This window comes from Dunckerocampus dactyliophorus, chromosome 19 (genome assembly GCF_027744805.1).
Source record: "Dunckerocampus dactyliophorus isolate RoL2022-P2 chromosome 19, RoL_Ddac_1.1, whole genome shotgun sequence".
NCBI classification, from domain to species: domain Eukaryota; kingdom Metazoa; phylum Chordata; class Actinopteri; order Syngnathiformes; family Syngnathidae; genus Dunckerocampus; species Dunckerocampus dactyliophorus.
The window spans coordinates 3,079,967-3,103,168 of NC_072837.1; the positions used below are offsets into that span (position 1 = coordinate 3,079,967).

General features: G+C 41.3%; 2 protein-coding genes across 5 annotated transcripts; one reads left to right on the top strand and one right to left on the bottom strand.

The window, feature by feature from the left end:
- Positions 1 to 464: 464 nt before the first annotated feature.
- LOC129172103 (ALK and LTK ligand 2-like) lies at positions 465 to 6,887 on the top strand. Its single transcript, XM_054761508.1, has 6 exons — positions 465 to 1,047; positions 1,255 to 1,553; positions 3,619 to 3,672; positions 3,830 to 3,907; positions 4,003 to 4,070; positions 6,058 to 6,887. Exons 2-5 carry the CDS (start codon positions 1,322 to 1,324, stop codon positions 4,065 to 4,067), a joined length of 429 nt encoding a protein of 142 aa, XP_054617483.1. The 5' UTR covers positions 465 to 1,047; positions 1,255 to 1,321; the 3' UTR covers positions 4,068 to 4,070; positions 6,058 to 6,887.
- Positions 6,888 to 8,548: 1,661 nt separating this feature from the next.
- acp1 (acid phosphatase 1) lies at positions 8,549 to 21,390 on the bottom strand. 4 transcript variants are annotated; one of them, XM_054761506.1, is made up of 6 exons: positions 21,156 to 21,278; positions 20,758 to 20,831; positions 19,914 to 20,027; positions 14,555 to 14,616; positions 13,449 to 13,554; positions 8,549 to 11,695 (listed from the first exon to the last, which is right to left on the bottom strand). In XM_054761506.1, the coding sequence occupies exons 2-6, from the start codon at positions 20,785 to 20,787 to the stop codon at positions 11,618 to 11,620; spliced, it is 390 nt and encodes a 129-aa protein (XP_054617481.1). In that variant the 5' UTR covers positions 20,788 to 20,831; positions 21,156 to 21,278; the 3' UTR covers positions 8,549 to 11,617. The 4 variants fall into 4 exon arrangements, with proteins under 4 accessions (XP_054617481.1, XP_054617479.1, XP_054617480.1 ...); XM_054761504.1 differs by lacking the exon at positions 21,156 to 21,278 and adding an exon at positions 21,321 to 21,380 and having other exon boundaries at positions 8,550 to 11,695; XM_054761505.1 differs by lacking the exon at positions 19,914 to 20,027 and adding an exon at positions 20,063 to 20,176 and having other exon boundaries at positions 8,551 to 11,695; positions 21,156 to 21,276.
- Positions 21,391 to 23,202: the final 1,812 nt, after the last annotated feature.

Consider the following 23,202-nt stretch of genomic DNA (forward strand, 5'->3'; position numbering starts at 1 on the left):
ATTGGATGAGTTTTTTTTTTCTAATTTTGCATTCATTTTTCAGGAAATGCCCATTTGCCTATTTCCTGGGTTCAAATCTGCGTGGTCCAGCGGATGTCCCCTGGCCCCTACTTGCCACTGAACATTCTTAAACCTCATAAAGTAGGTCTACCACTCGCACTGCACGGGAGTGACAAGAGCGCGCTGTCCTTTCAGCACCAAGCCTTTTTACGCACGGCCCCATGCTCACATGACACGAAAGGGAGAGCCCACACCCACCCCCAACGTTGAAAAAAAACTATAAAATTATTATATAAAATACTTTTAAAAATAAACAACAAATGGCCATTTGTTGTGTCACTCCCATAAACAGCGTTGCAAAGCCGCCGCCTGAAGACAAATTTGCATGGGGGGGGAGGGGGGGGGGGGGGTTAATGGGGGCCAATATACACGCCCTGACAAAAAAGAAAAGGCGGGGCAGACCAGCACCAAAGTAAATTTCAACTCATGAGGGAAAAAGTCCGACAAGCAACTACAAAGCACCACCAAAGAAGCGCGCCACACTTCTTGTATGGTCACGTTGGGAGAAAATGGACGCAACAGTGCGTCGCCGCGTAATTTCAGTGGAAGTATCCGGTGTGTCTGAGCGATAAATGGAATAACGGAGAAGAACAGGGAAGGAGGAGGACTTGTGTCAAGTGTCAGCAAACCTCAAGTGCCAATACAAAATGCGTCTTAATGGGATCGCGGACAGCGCAGAGTGAGTCACCCACTGGGGGACACGAGGCAGCGTGTCAGAATAAAAAGTAGGCTCGACTTGATGCGCGCTGATGGAGTGTTCTGATCCGGACATGGAACACAGGAGCCTCGGGTCCGCTCGCGTCAACTTTCTATACGTCCGCTCGGATCACAGGATGTCCCACTTATGACCTGCACCACTTTCCATCCGTGGATACTTTAAATAAGGACGTTTTTGGCTTTTTTTGTTTTTGCGTGTGGAAAGTTATTTTATTTATTATAACGAACGCAGTGGATTCATTTACCTAGGAGGATTAACACCACACTAAGGTAGATTTTAAAAGAATGACTTACATTTAACATTATTAATTGATTTGTACTTGCCAGACAAACAAGGCTTTTAAAGTAGTTTGTGTGGAATGCACAGCAGGGAAAGTTTTATCATGGTGTGCCTGTGGCTGTTAATTGTCCAACCCAAAAGGAATTTTTCCTAACATAATTAAATGAGAAACCCTTTTATCATCTCTTGTCTTGCAGCGATACCAGCTTCGTTGTTACAAAACAAAAAGTGAAGGAGTACATTTTTTTTAATCCCGTGGGAGATATGAGGGGACTGCACATGCATGTCACCGTGGGACTGGTCCTTCTCACGTACACGCTCATCACAGCGACCCCGACCTGGACCCCGGTGCCCGGTTGGAACACGAGCCGGGGACTGAGGACAGCGTCGGTGCTGGAGAGACACCAGGTCCCGTGGAGCCACCGGGGGAGGACGCCCCTGGTGGCGCAGAGGGATTTCCACAGATTGAAAACAGACAAGGGGGATCAGCTTGCCGGTGAGTGCAGGCCGCGTTCCAAGCTGTAAAGTCTGTTACATGGTGCGTCTAGCGGTCACGGTGTTTTATAGTCGTTACAAGATTTTCAAATTAAAAGGCAAATACTTCCTGGTAGTGACTTGAAGTCATTAAAGTTGCTTACAACCAGTACAAAGTATATTCTACAATATATACAGGTAGTACATGTGTAATGGGTATACACAGTATCCATGAAGGTAAGCCGAGGGTGTATAACAGTAAAACGTAAGGTCAGGGACATGGGAACATTGTCCCTAAAAGGTGTAACACATATTACTGTCATGTATTTCTATTAACTCTAAGGCAGGGTTGCCCTCCATATTGTAAAAATAAAATTAATGACATTTATTAGATATTACACTAATTTGCTTTGTCACCTGTAATATTCAGATAGCTTAGCATATATATTAAGCGACATTGATTTGGTTTTAATGTACAAAAACTAACAACATGGCCACCCCACATACATTTTATACATTTTCTGTACGCGACCTTCAGTGGAAAAGGTTTGGTCAGCCCTGCTGTAAGGTGTTTAAAGTGTCAAGGGTGCAAAAGCAGTACCTGTGAGACTACCACCCTGAGTGACAAGTAAGGGTGACAATTCTAGAATAATTTTTTGTCCACTAGTAGATAAGCCATGGACCGTTACAGGACAGTGTTCGGTATGCCACGGAGCCTGGGGGGAAGGAAGGGACAAATGAGTAAGTGGCTTCTAAATAATCAAGTTGTTCATACCCCTCATCACCTTGAAGGCTGCAGGAAAGCTAGAGCCTATCACAGCTGACTTTTGAGAGAGAGGCGTGGTATAACCTGAGCTGGCCACCAGTGAATCACAGGGCACGTATCGACACACAACCACTCACACTCGCATTCAGTGAGCAGGAGATGAACCACTACGCTATCATTTTCACCCACATTTAAATTCATATGCATTTTGGAGTAAACTGGTGGTTTCACTCACACATGGATTCAGGGCAGGGGGGAGTGAGGCTTTTTTAAAACTGTGACCACTACAACTTCTTCATTTGTTTTTCTTTCACATATGTGCACCAATTAAGGATAAATGGAGTGGTCAGTATCAGCAACTATTTTGCTGTCTAAAGAAGTACAACATCATGACGTCAACTACGGGAAGTCGAGCTACGTCAAGGTTACAAAAAAAAACGTCTCTAGGCAGCGTTATATTCTGATCAATACGACACTGGCATGGGAATAGGATTTCAGAGTCAGTCAAGAAGATTTCATCATCATTTGCAAGCAAGTGATCCGCGTGGTGAAAGAGGTTGGGTAAACTCCCCTCAAAGTACTATTTAGACCAAATATGTACCCCCCAAAAGCAAATAATTGGGAGTGAATTGCAGGCCGAATTAAACTAATCTAAACTAACGTACAGTCAAACCTCGGTTTTTGTATGCCCCGATTTTCATGAGATTCGGTTTTTTGTCCAAAATTTTTTGCCCAAATTTTGCCATGGTTTTCGTACACTGTACACTTGCACGTAACAAACTAGTCCATTTGCCCTGAACTGTATTGTTCCACAAAATCGAGTCACCAATGTGCTGACTCACTCTGCACGTTCTTTTTATTGAGAGCGACTTCTATATAACCCGCCATGGTGCCAAAAAAGTTGTGAGTGCCAGCACTTTAAAAAAGAAGGGGTGAAACACTATTGAATTCAATCTCACCAGGATGTACAGGCAGTTCGCATCAACAATAATTTCCATCCACTTGTCGTTTATAATCATTTCACATTGTCTTCTGCATGTAAATCTATAATTATCCTCTAAAAAAGTCATTTTTGTTCATATATTTGGGTGTCTGGAACTAATTAATTAGATTTACATTCCTGTGGGAAAAATTGTTTTCAAAGTTTTCATCTGACTTTTTGGAACAAATGAATAACAAAGACCGAGCTAGAAGATACGTTGTCAGGCATATAAAAGCAGTGCTGGTGACAATTGCACCCCGAAAATGACCACATACTTTTTTCACAAGTTGCACTGTATCGAGTTGAAGGCTGACACTCCTTTCCTGTCTTCTTTGACAGCCGTACTCCTTCGAGATCTCAGAAAGATGGAGAAATACGTGACACATTTAACAGGTACGCCTTCCTAATGGGATTTACATTGTGTGTCAAAGGGTGTGAGAAAGTCAGAGTGGGCTTTTCAAAGACAGATGAGTGTTAAGAAATATAGGCTTTCAAATCTGAATGCAATGTTTGGCGGTTTGAAATATGCGTCTTGCATGTTGTCTTTCAGGTCCGCTCTACTTCAGCCCCAAGTGCAGGGAGCATGTGCACAAACTGCACCGGCAGAGAGATTGCAGGATACCTGCATGTAAGCTCATCGTCCAACGCAAGCTACCCTTCCCAGGAGCACGTTAGACACTATCTCACAATGAAGGACCTCTCCTGTTTAATTATTTTCCACAGATTTAAAGAGATGCGCACGGCTTCTCACGCGGCTCGCCAGCAGCCCCCAATGCACTGAAGGCTAACAGGTGCTGCTCATATATCATCAAACTTCAATATTGAATGATGACATGTGCAAAGATATGAAATATTATCACGTGTGAGGATTTTGTAGGAATTTGTACCAAAAAAAAAAAAAAGTTGGTCAGAACTGGACAATTTCCCGGTCAAGTTTGGTTCACAGGTGTTACAGGAAATCATCAAATCCTGTAAAAGGACACTCCACAAACATGGCAGACATACTGCACATGTGCTGAACTATTTACATTCTTTTGTATGAAATCCTACAAAATACGATGGGGAACAGGCCACACTGCTATTACATTTACGGCACGCAGAAGGCTTGCATTACCAATTCGTAAGAATTTCATTTCGTGAGAAGGGGGAGGATTAAACAAGCTCTGCTTCTTCCTGCTCCCTTTTCGGACATGTTGAACTGCATAAACATGCGATGTAGCTTTGTTTAGCATGTTCAAATTCAACCATTAGCATTCTGCTCAATAAGACCCTTTCGGAAACAGGAGTTCAGAACAGTCAAATAACAATAATATTATCATATTATTTCCATAGTCCAAGTCAAAAGGCCATCTTTAATAAACTAGTTTTGGTTATTTGCATATTTCTGTATGCTACATCTATTTGATAGCAATACTGTATATGCTATTTTTCAGATATTTTTATGGTATATTCCAGAGGTGTGGACTCGAATCAGACTTGAGTCACAATTTCACTCTGGACGAGACTTGACAATATCATCAAGGACTTGCAACTCGACTTGGACTTTGACATCAATGACTCGGACTTTAGTCTGATCACTTGAGAATACTTGAGATTTGCAGTGAGTGTTGAGTAAACCGTGTCCCCTTTCAAAGCATTCAACTAACATGACCACTGTTGTATCATTTCCAGCAAGACACCAAATTTCCCCACAGAATCTGCCTCATTGAATGCATCTCTTAACATCCAATCAGGTTAAAGAACCAACGACAAGGGTGTGACTTACATTTCTGTGAGCGGCAGACTGCTGGAGAGTGGCAGTGATTAACAGCAGGATGTGTCAACTCCCTTCACGAGACGGGCGATGCACGACGTTGGGTCTACGAGACGAGACAACATTTTAACATTACTTTTAAGAAAAGTACAGTGAAAAAATATAAAAAAGAAACGTAGACAGACGAAGGGCTCACTCCGTTCATGCCATTGTTCTATGGAACAAAATGCCAAGGTGCTGAAACCAACCAGTGACCTCTCTTCCTGCCTGTTTGGATGTGAGAGACAAGGAAAACAGAAATGCATGCACATGGCAATATATTGAGGCCGGAAAATGATAGATTTCAATCATTTATTGTGTGATTAATTTATTTATTAGCGTTCCAGGCCTAGAGCCCACGAGAACGAGAAATCGTTTTAATCTCACATCTTGTATCTTGTATCTGGTATCTTGTGACATCCCTATGCTACCGAGGAGAATTTAATTTGCCTTTGCAAATTACGAGGCCATGGTATTTTATTTGGTAAACACTTAACTAAACATTTAACAGCACTTTTGACTTTTAAGGACTCGAAGATTTCAAGCTTATGACATCAGACCTGTCTTGTCTTGACTTGAGACTTGAAAAAAATGTCAATTTCCAACAAATAACATTTCCTCAGGCTCAGTATGCTGCTATAAATATGTACAGGCTAGTTTCATAGTTACTTATTGCAAACCGGATTGAGGGACAGATGCTACCATTTTGATGAGATTTTACACACATGGAGCACTGTAAAAGAAGTGCCAAGGACGTTGAAAACAGCATCAGAGAGATATCAGAGCAGCTCTACCTAGGAAGTGGATGAAAATGCATTCACACTGTGCAGAGGAGCAGAACAAGCAAGAGTGGAGTCGCAGATCCCTTGCAAATCAATTCATAAAATGCCATTTTGTGTTCCTTAGGAGAACCAAAGAATTTTCAGAAAGTGACTGCCAAGTCAAATAAGAGAGCGTACTGAATTTGTCTTTTGTTTTTTTTGAAGGTTAAAGCCTGAACATCCGCGATCCAGAATGTTGTTGAAGGGGAAAAGTGCCTTGGACTTGTTGGACAAGCGGCCTAAAATACTGACGAGCCCTGATTGAAAGCAAGCCCACAGGAGTCCTTCTACTGAAGTCGGCTTTATAATCGACGTGGCTCACATCGGATGCTGCTCGAACCCCCCCCCACTCCCAAAACATCGACAGAGGCTGCTGCTTTGCTTACGAACAAGACAACCGTGTCTAATCTATTGGTCGCCTCATGAGACATTTTTTTTGGCAACACACGGACGACGCCGGCGGGAAGTCACAGAAGCTCCTGTGAAAGCCTTAATTTATAGATTTGAACCATGACAAGAATACACAGTAGACCATGATCATGTACATGTACACACGGGTACATCTCAAACACTAACAATATCATGAAAAAGTTCAATATTTATCACCACTTACTCAAGTGATAGCCATATGTTGTATTGATTGGATGGTGTCAGTGACTGTCCCCATGATTGTGTAGCCTACTGATGCAGACTGAGGGACCATTTAAAAGGTTCAGATAATACAGAACTTCCAATATCAAACTTTTTCACAATACTGTCATTTTCTGAAAATGATCTGTAAGCCATAATCATCAAAATTGCAAGACATAAAACTTCTTGAAATATTTTTGAGATGTACCTGGAGTGTAAAACAAACCATAAGCTCTACTATAAATGAAATGCGTGAGGTATACAGCGGTATACAGCTACAGTATGTACTATATATACAAAGTATATATAGATATATGAAAAAACTAAATATATTTAAATAAATTATATAATTGGTACAAAAACAATGCTCTCTGTGCTGCTTTGCCGTCTCAATGAGTGGAATGTGGATGAGCACGTGCCAGGTCAAGCATGGTGGTGAGGTGGTGATGGCATCTCAAACAGAACATCAAGTCAGGGGAAGTGATTGAGGGGGGGGTTTCAATCTGGGTTTTTTTCTTTCCCAGAATGGTGACCCAAATATTTAGTCACCGGTGGCATCAGATGTCTGAGATTTGGTTTGGGCTTTGGTGGGAACAGACAGTACTTACGTATACCGTATGTGGGACTCGGTATGGGTTTGCTTTCTTTGGAAGGACATTCCAATGAGGTGACAGTCCGCCCGTTATCCATCCATTTTCTATAACGCTCCCAGCTGACTTCGGGCAAGAGGCGGCGTACACCCTAAACTGGTTGCCAACCACTGGGTACACATATAGACAACCATTCAAACTCACATTCACACATATGGACAAGTTAGAGTTTCCAGTTGACATAACACATATTTTTTGGAATGTGAGGGCATGTGGGAGGAAGTGCAAACAGAGATTCGAACACAGACTGAGTGGCCAACATTCGGCCACCACGGTATGCCTCTTAAACGCCCTTATAAATACATGTGTTTGAGCACAATGCTTTTCATGGCTGCCAGTGACACATTGTTGTTTATGTTAGCAGATGCTGAAGCTTTGCAACTGCTGGTGTGAATAATTCTGTTTGTGCGCATATTTTTGGAGTTTAAAAACAAAACTCCTGTCGTTTTACAATATTTTATCACTGTCATCATAAGGGTTGGTATGGGCCGCACAGTGGCTGGGTGGTTAGCATGTTAACCACACAGTCAGGAGACTGGGACGACCTGGGTTTGAATCTCTGCTTGGGCATGTGTGTGGAGTTCTCCACATGCGTGGGTTTTCTCCGGGTACTCCGGTTTCTGGAATTCCAAAAATGCATGTTAAGTTAATTGGCGACTCTAAATTGTCCATAGGTATGAGCTGTTTGTCTATATGTGCCCTGCGATTGCCCAAAGTCAGTTGGGACAGGCTCCAGCATACCCCCGCAATCCTAGTGAGGATAAGCTGGATGGTATCCATCGATCCATTTTCTATGCCGGTATGTTGGGTTCAATTCTGGAACATAAATTGAGTTTGTGGCAGCGTACAACACTATGATGACAGAATCAGATATTTATTAAGAGTGGAATTCAATCTCAATCGTGATCCGTTCCGGAACGCTCGCCAAGCTCCGTTCGTTCAAACAAAAACGCCCAAATAATCCATTCGGAGTTAAGCTATCACCATCATAGCGATATCAAATTGGTAGTTAGTAATACTGGAAGTTAATTGCTGGTAAGATTAATAGTTATTAGTGGAGCGCAGAGCCTTATGATGAAAAATGAAAAAACAAGTAACATAAAGTAAATATTGTCTATTGAACTGTATTATAAATGTATTTTCTGTATGGTTGCAATCATTTTTAACCTTTACTAAAGTAAACATAGCTGAATTTGGACATTTCCTGGTTAAATACAGGAAAGAAATCCAAAGTGAGGCTGCCACGGTCTTAGTGCGCCTACCATCTGAATTGGATCTTGCCGCATACCAGTTATTGTTTTTCAGCATGTTGCCAATAATATAATGTTGCAGAAACAATTATAAACCATGACTTTCTACAGCCTGTGTAACGTCTTTAATGTAAGCGTGACATTCATCATTCTTGCTAATCGGACAATGAAATACAGAGAAACGTCATATGGACGGCGCTTACAGTACTCTTCTCATCCTGAAGAGGTGAGGGCATACGTGAGTTGGAAGGTGCTTGTCACAGCCATTCTTCCATACAGAGCAGAAGCAATCTTTTTTTTGGACAGCAGCAGCACCAGCTGGAGAGCAGCTAGTCAAATGCATTAAAGATATTTTTATGTTGAGCTGAATGAATTCGACTGCTAAGATTACATATATATTATATGGATTATATAAGCTCACCAGAAGGTGAGCAGACTTACAAAAAACATCACAGCTCTTCCAAGAGAAGGGTAGGGTGCATGTACTTCATATACAAAAGGTAAAACCACACGTTTTTCAGCTAATAAAACAAATAAATGGGACTACAAAGTATCTGAAAACAAAATGTTCAACAAAAGTGAACGATTCTCATCTTTTTCTTGTTATGCTCTTGAGCAACCTGTATTACCACAAAAAAATCACCCTAAGACATACTGTAAACCTCACCGCACATCACTGTAGTAAATAAAACCAATTTCTTTAGCTTATTGATGAATGAGGGCGTAATAAATGCTGTCTCATTTTCCAACATTCTTAGCTGTTACACACAAGTAAGAAATTAACTCCTATAAAATGTAAAAGCAACACTTTCTCGTAACGTAATGACTTATTCTAGCAGCATTACGACCCCTTTCTTACAATTTTTACATTACTGTATTCATTTTTACTCTTTCATAGAAAAAAACCCCACATCTTTTGAGTTATTTGAAATAACTCCTTGAATGTTATTTTTCTAGCATCTCTAATAACCTCTAATCTTTGACCTGCCCCCGAACACTCTCCCAGTCAAAATATTTGGTATTTTACATTTACTTGAAAAATTAATTAAATCAATCTTCACTATCATCAGTAGTGAAGAGCAGAGATGGACGCCGCCCTGATATAAAACTGGCAGCCCTCCAGCGACCAGTTGGTTGTTGTAAACTTTGGCTACACCCTTGTCTAATGATTTGCAGCCCTTGCAGCATTTTTCATAAAGGACTTTTAAGGACGAAATGAATTAAGGTTAATATGACTTAAGACAATTTAATCAATAAAAAAAAGATAACTGGACAAAGACGCACAATACAATACAGATTGGATGTGCCTGTTCTCGCAAAAACGCACTCTCAACAGGAAGCCTTGCGTTAACTGTACCTAGAAGTACTGCAACCTAATTGGGCCAGTGGCGGAGCTACTGGGGTGGCCTGAGAGTGCCTAAGGGTGGTTACGGCCACCCCACAATTTTGACAAACGCGGCTCTGTGGTGCAGAACATTAGTTTAGCCTAACCGCCATTTCTGCTCGGATGCATTTCACTGCAGCACACAACTTTCCGTGGGAGAGCAGAAGAGAGCTGCCTATTTTGTGGAGGATCTGTCAAAACCGCGTCTTGCATGAACTGCAAGCGGTAGGTTAGTTTTCCATGATTACTTTGGTCCGTTCCGGAAGCTCTCTGTAGCAGCATGAGCGAGCATGTAAACCACAGAGTCTAGAGTTAAAACTAGAGTGCTGATCTTGCGCGGGTTTGGCTGCCATGATGGTGAGCAGAATCCAGAAACTATGCATTGAAAACATGTCCTCGGGCACACTGCTCAGCTATTAATTGCTCTAATAGACGGTCCAAAAGCAGTGGAAGAGCTACAGGGTGGCCAGTGGGGTGGCCGTGGCTAGTCAGGTATCAACTTATTGCGACCCCTATCTGAGTAATGGTCTCACCTTGGCCACCCCAAAGAAATATTTCTGGCTCCGCCACTGAGTTGGGCTCGGATGCATCTGGGATGGATCATCAAGACAATTAAGTTGTGGTAAGACCAAGGAATGTCACTGTATGTTTTTTTTTTTTTTTGTTTTGTTTTAACATAAGCGACACAATCATCTTCCGACGACGACTGATAGGAAAAGCATTGAAACAAGGGGTTATGTATTTTTCCCACCCATGCATACTTCTAAGATCTTTAGAGAACTGTGAACTGAAGTCAAGGTCGTATGTCAAACATACAGCCTTTTTTTTTTTTTTTTTTTTAAATGGTACTATTAATATCAAAGTAGAAAAGTGTGATTAATAATCATAGAACCGCAAATGCGACACACATCTTGCTGCTGGCTGCTCAGTACATTGTGGTTAAAGAAACAAAAATAAAAACAGCAAATGTCTAGCAGGCCCTTTGTACTCTGTCACCACATGTGAGCAAACAAATGGCATACTTCTTTTTACAAGTGTATAACAATGACGAAGCATAACGCATTATGCTGCTTTCAGTGACCCATCCTTCCTTCTCCACTTCTTTAGACCAGTGGTTCACAACTGGTTTGGCTGCAGGAACCACCATCACCCTTCAAAGACAAGTGACGACGCAAACTGAAGACATTTTTTAGTGTTAACTTCTCAAACATCTTATTTATTCAATACATTTTTCAGGTTTTCTATACCGTAAGTACAAAAATATTCAAGATGAAGGAATCCTACTTTGTGGAAATTCACTTAATCGTGGAATAGTCTGGAAACAATTAACCGCGATAAACAAGGGATTACTGTAGTTCTTAGTAAATGGACTAGGCAAGACTGCTAAGTTTGTGCTATAGACTCTAAACACTAGCTGATTGTTTGATTGATTGATGGATGGATGGATAATTGATGTGACAGAGCTGAATAATCAGAAAATGCCCCCCCTCCTCCAGTAATTATCGTGTTTGAATCAAGTTGCGAAAAGTAAACAAACACTGACGTTGACCTCAGGGTTGAATAAATGTACTGGACTCATTCACTGCTTCCACAAAAACAGAGATGACCTGAGTGAGTTGTATTGTTTTATTTCAACACGTGGATTGCTCCTCTAGTAAACAATGCGGTATGAAGTTCGACAACAACAACAAAAAAAAGTGTGGTGGTGGTCCATTCGTGACACTGACCACAGTTAGTTACAGAGTTACGGTGATGGCGTGTTTGTGTGACATGGCCAAAGCACGTGACCGTGACAGCCAATTATTACAACATTAGGAGTTCACCTCCAGAAATGTTTTGCAGCATCGTTGGCACTGCTCGTACACCTTTTCAAAGTCTGCATCACTTCCCTGCAGCCAAAAAAAAGAATGAGAAATGTCACAGCACTGAAGTGAAGAACAGCTGCCTTTTTTTTTATAACAAAAACAAAAGTGAATATATACACATTATAAGTTAAGGCCATTTACTGTGTATGATGTGGCCAAAACCGTTCTATGTCATTTCAATATTTTTTATCACCTGCCCTGAAGGAAACAGATTCCAGATGCCAACTGGCTTCTATTTAAGACGCCAACACGATATCGGTTGAAACAAACTTGGCAAACAGCACGTGCAGCAAAAGGCAATGCTCCCAAAAGCAGCAAAATGTTTCTTTTTCATAATCAGCTCGAATAAAATGTTGCCTTCACTCTCATTTCTCACACTTTGTGATTACTTTGATGAAAGATATTGAGAGGAAAAGAAAGCCAAATTGCTGAAATGATAGCATGTGGATGAGGTCAATCCTTTCAACACAAGATTAACCCAAGTAAACGTGTTGATTTCTCCAGTGTTCAAAAAGGATCCAAAATGTTTCTTTTACAGAACACATATTATGAATACACTTATGCCCAAATAACGATGTGTCTGTGCCAAAATTTGACAACAAAAACATCTGACTGATGAAAAGACTTACTTACTGATTACAAAAAAAACTTTCCAGTAATCTTCCAGAGATCTGTTGATCATTATTTTCCTGTGAAATTCTAATCCTTCCTTGCAGACAACTAATAATAGCTAACTTTTAGTTTTCTCACTCTCTCAACGGAAAAACCAGGCTACGATGCGACACCGACAATCCAGCCTTGGTGGGATAAGGATACCTTGTGGCATATTCTATTTTTATTTAAGTGTTGATGTCAAGGTAAACTTGACCATATAGTGGAAAGGTAACTTACACCTTTACAGGTGAACTTAATTTGAACTTCTTTAAACTCGTGAATGCACATATCCAACTGTGCCTCAGTACTTTTTGAATGATTTGCTGTTTTCTAACAAAGAGCTGAACAGCAAAGTTCCCAACATGTGTGGGTGTGTTGCAACACCTCTGCCTGGAGGCCAGTGGTCACCTTGGTTCCTTTTTTCTTCGGCGGCATGACACGATGCCGTGACGTCAGCAGCAGCTGGCTGCATTTTTATGTGTTCCAAATTACATTACTCATTCGAGAGAAAATTGGGACATTTCGACTGCATTTAAAGTGCATTCCAGCTCAATTATTTTAATATCGAAATATATTCCAGCAGCAATTGAGATGCATTCGAACTGCATTCCGGCTATTTCAAGTCACATTTGGCAGGATTTAAGTGGCTTATGGTTTCGGTTCTCCCTCGGATGCGATCAGAATGTTTGGAATGCTGTTGGAATACCGTAGGAATATTTAGAATGCAATCAGAGTGCAGTTAGAATACCTTTCAAATGGCGTTCAATATTTTTCCACTTCGAACGCTCCTTTTAGCATGATCAATACATTCGGGCTGGCCACAAGAATGGGCCCAAGTATGTAAAATGCACTCAGAATGCAGTCTGAATTTTTCGAATGCACTTTGAATATCCAGGAATAAACTAGAAATTTTCATTCCAACGGGATTCCGGCTCATTCTGCCTCTAGTGTGACTAGGGTTTACGGAGCAGTTTTTTCAACGGCCAACCCATTATGGAGTTCAGCTGCACATGCTGTATTCAAAATAGTTTTGAGGGCATCCAAACATGGCATAAAACAGTAAACTCTTTACATTTGCAGTTATATTTAGGACAAAAAAAAACAAAAAAAACAAGCAACTTACATAATATGGATCTTTGATGATCAGCTGCTTTTGCGGGTCATATGAACCAAGGAGTTCAATTTTAGCTTTGTGATTTTTCACCAAGTTTGCTTTCCGTTTCAAGTCGCTGTAAGGACAAGGGGGAAAAGCGTTGTTTGTATTATGTATCACAGCCAGACATTTAGAAATGGCACAACTCCAACCAATAGTATCGATGCAGATACGTAAATATGATGACAAAAAAGTGAACATGGACGTGTAATATTTTGTTGTTGTTGGGGTTTTTTTTGTATTATTTTATTGTCTGGGGATGACTATTTACCGTTGTCTTATCTTTATTACCATCAAGAGTACCGACCCCTCACATTTATAAATACCACACATGAGTTACAAAACCAGACCTGAGAACTCTATTGTTCAGGATAAGTTCCCCTTCTCAGTCTGGTCAGATTAACATTTGCCGAGAAAAATATGTGGGAGAGAAATAGGGTGGTGTGGGGGGGGTGCCTAAAGAGCAAAGACGAGGCATCCAAAGAACTCGGTAAGCTGCTTACAGATCAGATCTGCCGTGGGCATGTGATCTCAAAATGATCCTTAAACGTTCAAAGTAGCAAAAAATATCCCTCCCCCTGACCTTTGGAATAAGCTTAAGGAAGGATATTGCTCAATTAAAAGGCAGCATTCATCTACTGGTTAGTTATAGCTCAATGTTACTGGGAATTTGTGGCGGAGAAGGATACATCAACTTGCGAGACATTTTTACTGGCCGGCCTAGTTCAGGGGTCACCAAGGTTGTCAACCGCTAGCCTGGTTTTCGGTAATGTGACACACACTAGGACGAAATGCATTGTAAATGACAAACTGCAGATGGACAAACCATTTTTGTTGATTTTTTAAGTAACAAAATGTGAGTTGTGGATGTCAACATTTTGTTAATGTTCTGGTAAAACTAAATAAACTATGAAAATACATTTTTGTAAAAGTACCTCTCTGGCCTGGTTTGACTCATGTTCCTCATTTTAGTCTGCGGTAACCATTACAAGACCAGGGACTGGGAATACTCGACACATGACTCCAGCGTGTACAGAAAGCTCTGGCCAAATTCATACAAAAAAGTCAAAGCTCACCTCAAGTTGCTCTCGTCCATGCAGAGAATGAATTCAAAGTTCATGAAATCGTCCTTGGTCACCTGGAAGTGGGAGACAAATGCGGAACGAAAGGGAGCTTTAACTTTGGGTCTTTACACAAAAATGCTTTTACACCATATGACATTAAAAACTTTTGTGGCAGTGGCCAACATTCCCTACGAAACAGCGCCACTCATTACACTCTTCAGCCCTCTAATGTTATATGTGGAGCTAAAAAACAATTTTTACTCAAAGAAGGCTTGCTATATCTACAGTATATAAGCAGACAAACATGAAGGTACCAAATACTGACTAAGCACCTAGAAGGACTGGGTCGACCTCCCATCAATGCAAAAAGGTCACCACAAGCCCCAAGTCACAGACGTCCTGACTTCGATACACAATACATTAGGCGTGTCACAAAATCTCATGTCCCGAGATTAAAACTGACAAGATTTCTCAGTCAGCGTACTAGGCCTTGGACGTAATAAATAAATAAATTAATCACACAATAAATGAAAATTAACTCAATATATTGCCATGTGCATGTGTCTCTGTTTCCCTCGTCTCCTGCCTCCAAAAGGGCAGGAAGAGGTTTCACTCTGCGCATTGGTTTCAGCACCTTGCCGCGTCTGTTATACAGAACAATGACATGAACAGCGTGAGCCCTTTTTTCAGTCATACAGTCTCTTTGTCTCGGTGGGTGGAGGTGGGGCCTCTAGCATAATTACAGAGTGCAGAAGAGTGTAACGTAGTAGAAATTATATTACTTGATGTTATAATTTGCATACATACTTCTGCTGTTTATGTTGACAACTTATTGTCGATATTAAAGTTATTATTGTATTGCTCCTCCGTGCGGTAACAGCAATCATTTCACCATTGCTTGTGGTCTGGACAGCAAAAGGTTTCCAATTGTAAATCTTCTTGTCCTGCAAACTTTTGTGTTATATTTTGAGTGTCATTAAATGTAGATAAATGGGTTCCTAAATCCAGTGCTTGGCCACACAGTCGGGAGATCTGGGAGATCTGGAAGATCTGGGTTCAAATCTCCGTTGAGCATCTCTCTGTGGAGTATGCATGTTTTCCCCGTGCGTGCGTGGATTTTCTCCGGGTACTCCAGTTTCCTCTCACATTTCCAAAAACACACACGTTAGGTTAGTTGGAGACTCTAAATTGTCCATTAGTATGAATTTGAGTGTGCATAGTTGTTTGTCTATACAGTATGTGCCCTGCAATTGGCTGGCGACCCGTCTAGGGTGTACTCTGCCTCTAGCACAAAGTCAGCTGGGATAGGCTCCAGCATACCCCGCGACCCTAGTGAGGATTAAGCAAGAAAATTAAATCATGAATGAATGAATAAATCCAGTGCTGTTGTTGATCAGTCCCTTGTGACGTGCTGATGATGTGAAATGATAATGAATGTAATCCTTCCCTCTGCATCACTTGTTTGTGCGCTGTGTCCCTTTTCCTTGTTGTCTTGGTGATATGATCTTTAGTACTTTTCCATGTCCTTGATGTCTTTGACAACAGGCACTCTGGCCTCTGGTCCTCCATTTTGCTTGATGTATATTTTGTAGTTGACTCTCCAAGCGCCTTGGACTTTTCTCTGCTTCCTCAAGTCTCGTGCTTTTTTGGCAATGTCAGCATTGTGTTTCGTCACATGCTCATTCATGTAGACATGTGTTCCTTTCAGCTTCTTTCCCTGTTTCAGCAGTGCGGTTTTAAATTTGTGGGTGTCTAGGTCCCCCTCCTTTGAATGTAGAAAGTTGGCAATTTGTTACTCTGTTGAAGCGACATCCATTTCATCTGGTTCTTCTTTGTTCCCGACTGCCCTGGCATACGACCTGGGTTTAATTCGGAGCCCCGTAAAGATCACATCGTTCATTCGTGCATTCTGATCCACTTTTTGTCATGTTCTTCATTTGCTCAATGATATTCTCTTTTGCTTCATTATCTTCTTTAAGAGCGGCGCTCAAGGCAGTATTATTATCCTGTAATACCTTGATTTAATTGCGATGTTCTCTATTTTCCTCCCTCCGTCAGGTGTTTAACCTCCTCTTGAAGGCTGTCATTCTGCTGTTTTATCGCTCCAATGTGTTTTTGCAGGTTTTTCAGTTCATGTCGTACTTATGTCGCATTGTGCGCAGATCCAACATTTCCTGCTGTAGCGATTTCATTTGCGCAATCAATAGACCCCTCAAGCCATTACATAGTGAGAGCTCCCCATGGGCCAACGGTTGACACGGCATAAATGTTTTAAAGGTTTTGTGATCACAAAGGATTGCATGTAACAAACTAGTCCGTTTGCTCTGTACAGCATCAGACAACAAAAACAAAGCATCCCACACGTTACTGACTCAGTCTTCATCCATTATTTGAGAGCGATGGATAAATAGCCGCCATTGGGCCTAAGAAAGTTGCAAGTGCCAGCAGCACTTTGATAAAGGTGAGGAACGCTATTCAATTCAAGAAAGAACTCAACACCAAGTTTGAAGGTTGCATCCTTGTGGCCGATCCAGTCCGCTAAGTCAGCATCGACAATAAGTTGCACCTCGTGAAGAAACAAGAAATCAACGAGGCTAATGTAGTGAAAGGGGTAAAGCGAAATCAATGAGACTAATGTAGAGAAAGAAGCAAAGCTGAAACAAAACAGAGATTACAAATGCTCAAAGATGTTGAGATGTTGTTGGTGTAGATCCCCTCCTACCTGTCTGCTCCAGGCCGTTTTTTCCAACAAGAGTTTTCAATAAAGGTAAAAGAGTTGTTAGTGATGTGAGTTAAATGTTCATTTCTCCACTCACTCGTCATTTATAATTATTTTGTATTGTTTTCTGCATGTAAACCATACCATAAATTCTGGACTGTTCGGGGGGTAAAACTAACTAAATTAGTCCCCATCGTCTATAACGCACAAGTTGGTTTTCCACATTTAAATGCAGAAGTCTTTCAAATATGTCCATTGATGGCTGCTCGATTGTTTGTTGCAAAGACCACCAGTAACCACTGATATCCCCCAAACTGACTGGGGAACCTTAAGGATTTCAACTACCAGACAATTCTGGAAACAACATAAAATTAGCACAGCTATAAACAGCTGCTTCACAGCGCATTACAGTTTTTCTATCTTGTGTTTGTTGATAATTTACTGTGAAAACAAAGAAGAAAAGCCAGTGCCTAGAGTAATTTTGAAAAAGTTGGAAAATCGATTTGCAGTGATGCCAAAGAGGAGATATAGGAAGTTAAACATGCACAGTTTGTAGAATACGGATTGCCACACAACTTGTAATGTGGTCAGTGTTTGGTTTTCAGGTGTTGTTCAGACTCCATATACGAGCCACACATCACTTTGTTACATTTCCTGTACTTGAGTCTCCATCACTTTACCCCCCTGACTGCCCAGATGGTGGTAATCCTGGGTTGAACTTGCTTGTTCCTCGCTACCTTTCATTCTCACACTCAAATGAAACACCGCTAATCGTCCAAATTAAACAAAAAAGATTCCAGCTGAGTGACACCTTTTTTGACCCACGATGAGATGACAAGTACCCCGAGTGAAAGCAGATACCGAACTGTTGATCTTTCCTTTCACTAACGATGCCTTATAAACAACAAATATCAACTGCTGGGAAAGGCGGTGCTCTGCTCTGCTTGGCTTGGAACAAACCTGTTATCCTTCAAAAACAAAATGACGACAGGCCAAATTTGAGGGATGGTGGTGCTTTGGCCCAGTGACACGTTCATTCCTCATATGTTGACGAGTATAAAAAATTCTATTCCCTAAAAGCACGTTGTTGATGAAGGAAAGACACTCCGCAAATATAATCTAAAACAGACGAAGATCGGATCTTTTGTTGATTTCTTCTACTAACGTGGTCTCAATTTTACCACTTTACACAAATGAGAGGGAAAAAGAAGGGACTGGAAGGAAAAGGCAGTAACGGTTAATAAAAGGGAGGCCACAGAGGCAATGATGAAAACGCAAGCGCTTGTCAAAGCTCATTGTGAGGACAAGGACTGAGACTCTGCAGCTCAGCTTTGAGGAGATTACACCACGAGCTAAATGGACAGGTTTGCAGAGGGAAGAAGTAGTAAGACAAGAGATCTGAGGAACCGGGGAAAAACTCATGGACAAACAAACCTGAAATTTTAGGTTTGCTTTAGGATTTGAAACATGACAAAGGGTGACAGGGTACAAGATTTATGGCAGGTTCCTCCTACTGCTGCCATGTGATTCATGGCGTGTGGCCACTTGTTAAAAAAGGAAGGGCTGACGGCTCTGCTGTTTACATTCTTCCGAGCTATTTGACAAATTTTGGAAAGATTAAATAAGAGTAACAGCCACCAGCCACCTCATATTTATGTTTGTCCATAATGATCTGCTCTCCCCCTGCTTTAGTATGACATTTCCGACTAGTTATTCTGCAAAAACATGGAGACACAAGTGGTGCTTGCAGCTGATTATTTTGGGGTCAACAGTCAAGGCCAGGTAGACTGTTATGGTTTCTGTCAAAACTTTGAAGCTAAATCCTGCGAGTGGACCCTAAAATTCAACAAATGGTCACAAGAGGTCACTGTATCCCAGTTGTACACTTTGATTAGCCTAGAAAAGATAAGAGCTTTATATACTGAGACTAGTACTGTCAGAAACTGTCATAGTTGACGTAATTGTCTAATTTGCATAACTGACCATGATCCTCAAAAGCTACACATCGTGCCGAGATCTAAAGAAATTCAGGAACAAATGAAAGAAAGTATTTGAGCTCTATCAGTCTGGAAAAGGTACTTAAGCCATTTCTAAAGCTTTGGGACTCCAGCAAACCACAGTGAGAGCCATTATCCACAAATGGCGAAACATGGAACAATGGTGAACCTTCCCAGGAGTGGCCGGCCAACCAAAATTACCCTGAGAGCGCAGTGCTGACTCATCCAAGAGGTCACAAAAGACCCAACAACATCATCCAAAGAACTGCAGGCCTCACTTGCCTCAGTTAAGAGGCAAAAGGCGGTTCATGCTGGAAAACAGGAGGGGGCAAGCACGTTTTCACACCACTTCTAGTTTAGTATCGACATTTCATATTTGTCTCGTTATAGAGTATGCCTTTTTGCTGGGTTTTGTTCATTTTATGTCTACAATGTGCCAGACGCCCATAAAAATGAGACGGGGGCTGAGTGTCTCCATTCTCTGTCTTCTTAGCACTGTGGCTAGTCATCCTCTCACTCGTCAAAGGCTGGGCTGCACGTTTGTGAAGTTGATAAGCATCCACAAAATGTTGCCTGCAGGACATCGCACCGACATCCAACATATACACACAAATGGCAATGTAGTGAGTGAAAACCACGCAACATGTGGTTGTACCTGTCGAGCCCTATGACTGGTCTCAATGCCATGCCCTTTTAGGCAGGCCAGCCCACGGCCATCTGGCGAGCAGCCTATATTCCAGTCGGATGTGGCGCCACTGTCTATGAGCCACTGCAACAACACAGAGCAAAGGTGGGTGATCATACCTGCCTGGCCACATGCCTCATGGGCACGTCGTGCCTCTTCATGCAGGCTAGACCGCGATCATCAGGGGGGTTTCCTATCTCATAGGTGGAAGTGGCAGCACTGTCTATCCTCCACTGTGCAGAGTAGAGCACAGAGAACAAGAACACAACAAAAATGATTTCTCTCATGTCCGTCCGTGGAGGGTGGTGCAGCCTCTGTATTATAATCTATTCGAGGGTTGATTACTTGCAAAGACACATCTTGGTACTTTATTACAATCACTCATGCTGTTATTTTATTTGTCTTTTATAGCTCAAACCCCTGGATTTCCTTTCAAATTAGCTATAGACAAACATTGTGCTGATGGTCTGATTCACCACCCCCACCATTAAGTACACCTAAACTTCATCTAATTACTATACAGTGTAGATGCAATAAAAAGCTGTATTAATTGATCTCACAACAACACAATAGGGTATCTTTTAGACAATATAATTATTGAACACGTTTCTATATGATGAACAAACACAGTGAGACGCACCAGTCAATAAAAGCTAAAGATTATTATCATATCGGTACAGCAACATTTATATTACATCTCATGATACTGTCAAATGCTGCTGTCAGTGAATGTTAATACTTATTTTGACAGCAGACACTGATAAAATGTGTGCTATGCTGTAATTTAGCACCATGAAACATTGAAGAATGATACCTTGTCGCCGACACCTGCATCAGTTGCCATCTTCCTGAAGACGGCCTCTGCAATGGGGGATCTGCAAATGTTCCCTATAAAAGAAAACATTTCAATATAACTACACAGGTTATTATATAACCGAAACCAAACACGCCGTCCTCCCAAAATCCCGTTGTAATAACATCTTAATGTCAAGAGGTGTTTTCTTTCGTGTATCACACAATAGCACTGCATCAATCAATCTTTTAAGGCTTCGCTTGCTCAGTCAAGTTGAGCTTTCATAGCCGTTATGATGTTTCTACACACCCTTTCGCTCCTGACCGTCTATGAACAAAGGAAAAGTTGCTATGCCTTCTCTCGAAACAAAATGCCAGTGGAAGAGTAAACATTGAAATGGATAGTAGTGCAACGTTCACCTGAGCATTTCGTCAGTTCACGACTCCTACGTTTTAGTTAGCACGTTTGTGTCCACTAGAAACCACACAACGTAAAAAATATTTAATTAAATACTAATAAATGTGTCCACGGTCTACTACTGTCAACCCTTTGTGCTTCGTTAAATTTGAAAGTACGTAGCTTACCCAGACACACAAACAAAACTGATCTGGTGTTAGAGGTCGCCATATTGCTGTAATGGGTCCTGCATGACGCGCCGGGTGGTGGCCAACCTGTGCCTGAACAAAAATATCAAAATCAAAATAGAAGCTAAATTTTAAATAATAATACCGTTACAAGAAGAAGAACAATTTTAACACTTGCCACAATGTTATATTTTTTGTATTACCAAACATGAAATGCAAAAAGAAAATTGTACAGCTATGGCTGGCAGCTGTACCGGTAACCGTATTATGTTGACCAAAAACCACAACACTTGGCCAGGCAATGAGATACTCAAATGACACTCGAAGTTTACTCTAAGATGCTTATAATTTTAATACATTTAAAGTATACCTCTTCTGTATAGATATGAAATTGTTATATTACAATACTATCCTTAAACAAAGACACGAAATTCTTTTTAAAAAAGATTGCAAAAACAGAACTACACAGGGACCTACGGTACGGATACGAAGCCCCCGAGGAGACATGGGGCCTCATTCACGAACATCTTCTTAAAAGTCTTCTTAAGAACTGTACTTAAGAAGGCGCGGGTTGGAAACTGCGCCACATTCACGACACGTTCTTAAGTAGGGATAATCGTTCGCACCGGTGTTCTTAGGTTGATGAATGCCAACTGCGATGCCCGTGCATGTGAGCCCCAATTTGCATAGGTCACCGCCTATTATTTCCTATATAAGGTAAAAAAAATGTGCCGTGCGCAACAGGCAGTTGAAGGCGGAGATGGCAAAGCGCAAGGGCAAGACTGAGGAGCAGCTGGACAACATCCATCCATCCATTTTCTATACCGCTTCATCCTGGAGCAGAGCCTATCCCAGCTGACTTCGGGCGACAGGCGGGGTACTCCCTGGACTGGTCGCCAGCCAATCGCAGGGCACATATAGACACAGTCACACTCACAGTCATACCTATGGGCAATCTATGGGCAATTTAGAGTTGCCAATTAACCTCACCTGCATGTTTTTGGGAATGTGGGAGGAAGCCGGAGTGCCCCGAGAAAACCCACACGCACACGGGGAGAACATGCAAACTCCGCACAGAAATGCCCAGGGGAGAATCGAACCCAGGTCTTCCCGATCTCCAGGCTGTTCCTGTATTGGCCAACGTGCTAACTACTAGACCACCGTGCATCAAATATTCATCTTTTTTGACCCAGTGCTTGATAAGTTTTGGAATGTAACCTATATTTATGAGGAAAATCTTCCTTATAAAGTCTTAGGAAATTTGGGAATTTGAACCGCTGTTGTGCATGATGTCACTAATTTTATGATACTTCAACTCTGCAGTTAAGCAACACAATGCATAAGTATGTTTTCCTTTGTCTTGGAATTTTTGCAGCTTTTTGGCAACACTAATTCAAAAAGCCACCCACACGGCAGCCTCTCAGGAATTGTGTCTCATGCAGGAAAACCAGGACCAGGACATCTTTATTGCTTTCTTCAATACAAGAAAACAGGACATTTCGCATCACCTTTTAGTACTTTTATAAGTGTTCTATTCAAACATGACACCTGTATTTAATGACAAATGAGCACACTGAGCAGAGATGTGCTTTGCAAATAAAGTGCAATTTAAATGTTGCCAATCACATAAAACACAAATAGATCGCCTCTCATTTCTTTTTTTAAAGTAGTTTTAATAGAGCTGGAAGTTGGATACACCTGCGCTATCATAAACCTGGACTCTGAATTTATACTGTTTTCTAGTACTTTTATAAGTGTTCTATTCAAACATGACACCCGTATTTAATGACAAATGAGCACACTGAGCAGAGATGTGCTTTGCAAATAAAGTGCAAATTAAATGTTGCCAATCACATAAAACACAAATAGATCGCCTCTCATT

Bases quoted from the DNA above. Each gene is read 5' to 3' on its own strand.
- LOC129172103 (XM_054761508.1), top strand. From the start codon at position 1,322: ATGAGGGGACTGCACATGCATGTCACCGTGGGACTGGTCCTTCTCACG. The intron at 1,554-3,618 runs GTGAGTGCAGGC...CTTCTTTGACAG, and splicing joins CAAGGGGGATCAGCTTGCCG to CCGTACTCCTTCGAGATCTC. The intron at 3,673-3,829 runs GTACGCCTTCCT...GTTGTCTTTCAG, and splicing joins ATACGTGACACATTTAACAG to GTCCGCTCTACTTCAGCCCC.
- acp1 (XM_054761504.1), bottom strand. From the start codon at position 21,363: ATGGCGACCTCTAACACCAGATCAGTTTTGTTTGTGTGTCTGG. The intron at 20,832-21,320 runs GTAAGCTACGTA...TTTCTTTTATAG, and splicing joins AGTTTTGTTTGTGTGTCTGG to GGAACATTTGCAGATCCCCC. The intron at 20,028-20,757 runs GTATCATTCTTC...GTGTTGTTGCAG, and splicing joins ATGCAGGTGTCGGCGACAAG to TGGCTCATAGACAGTGGCGC.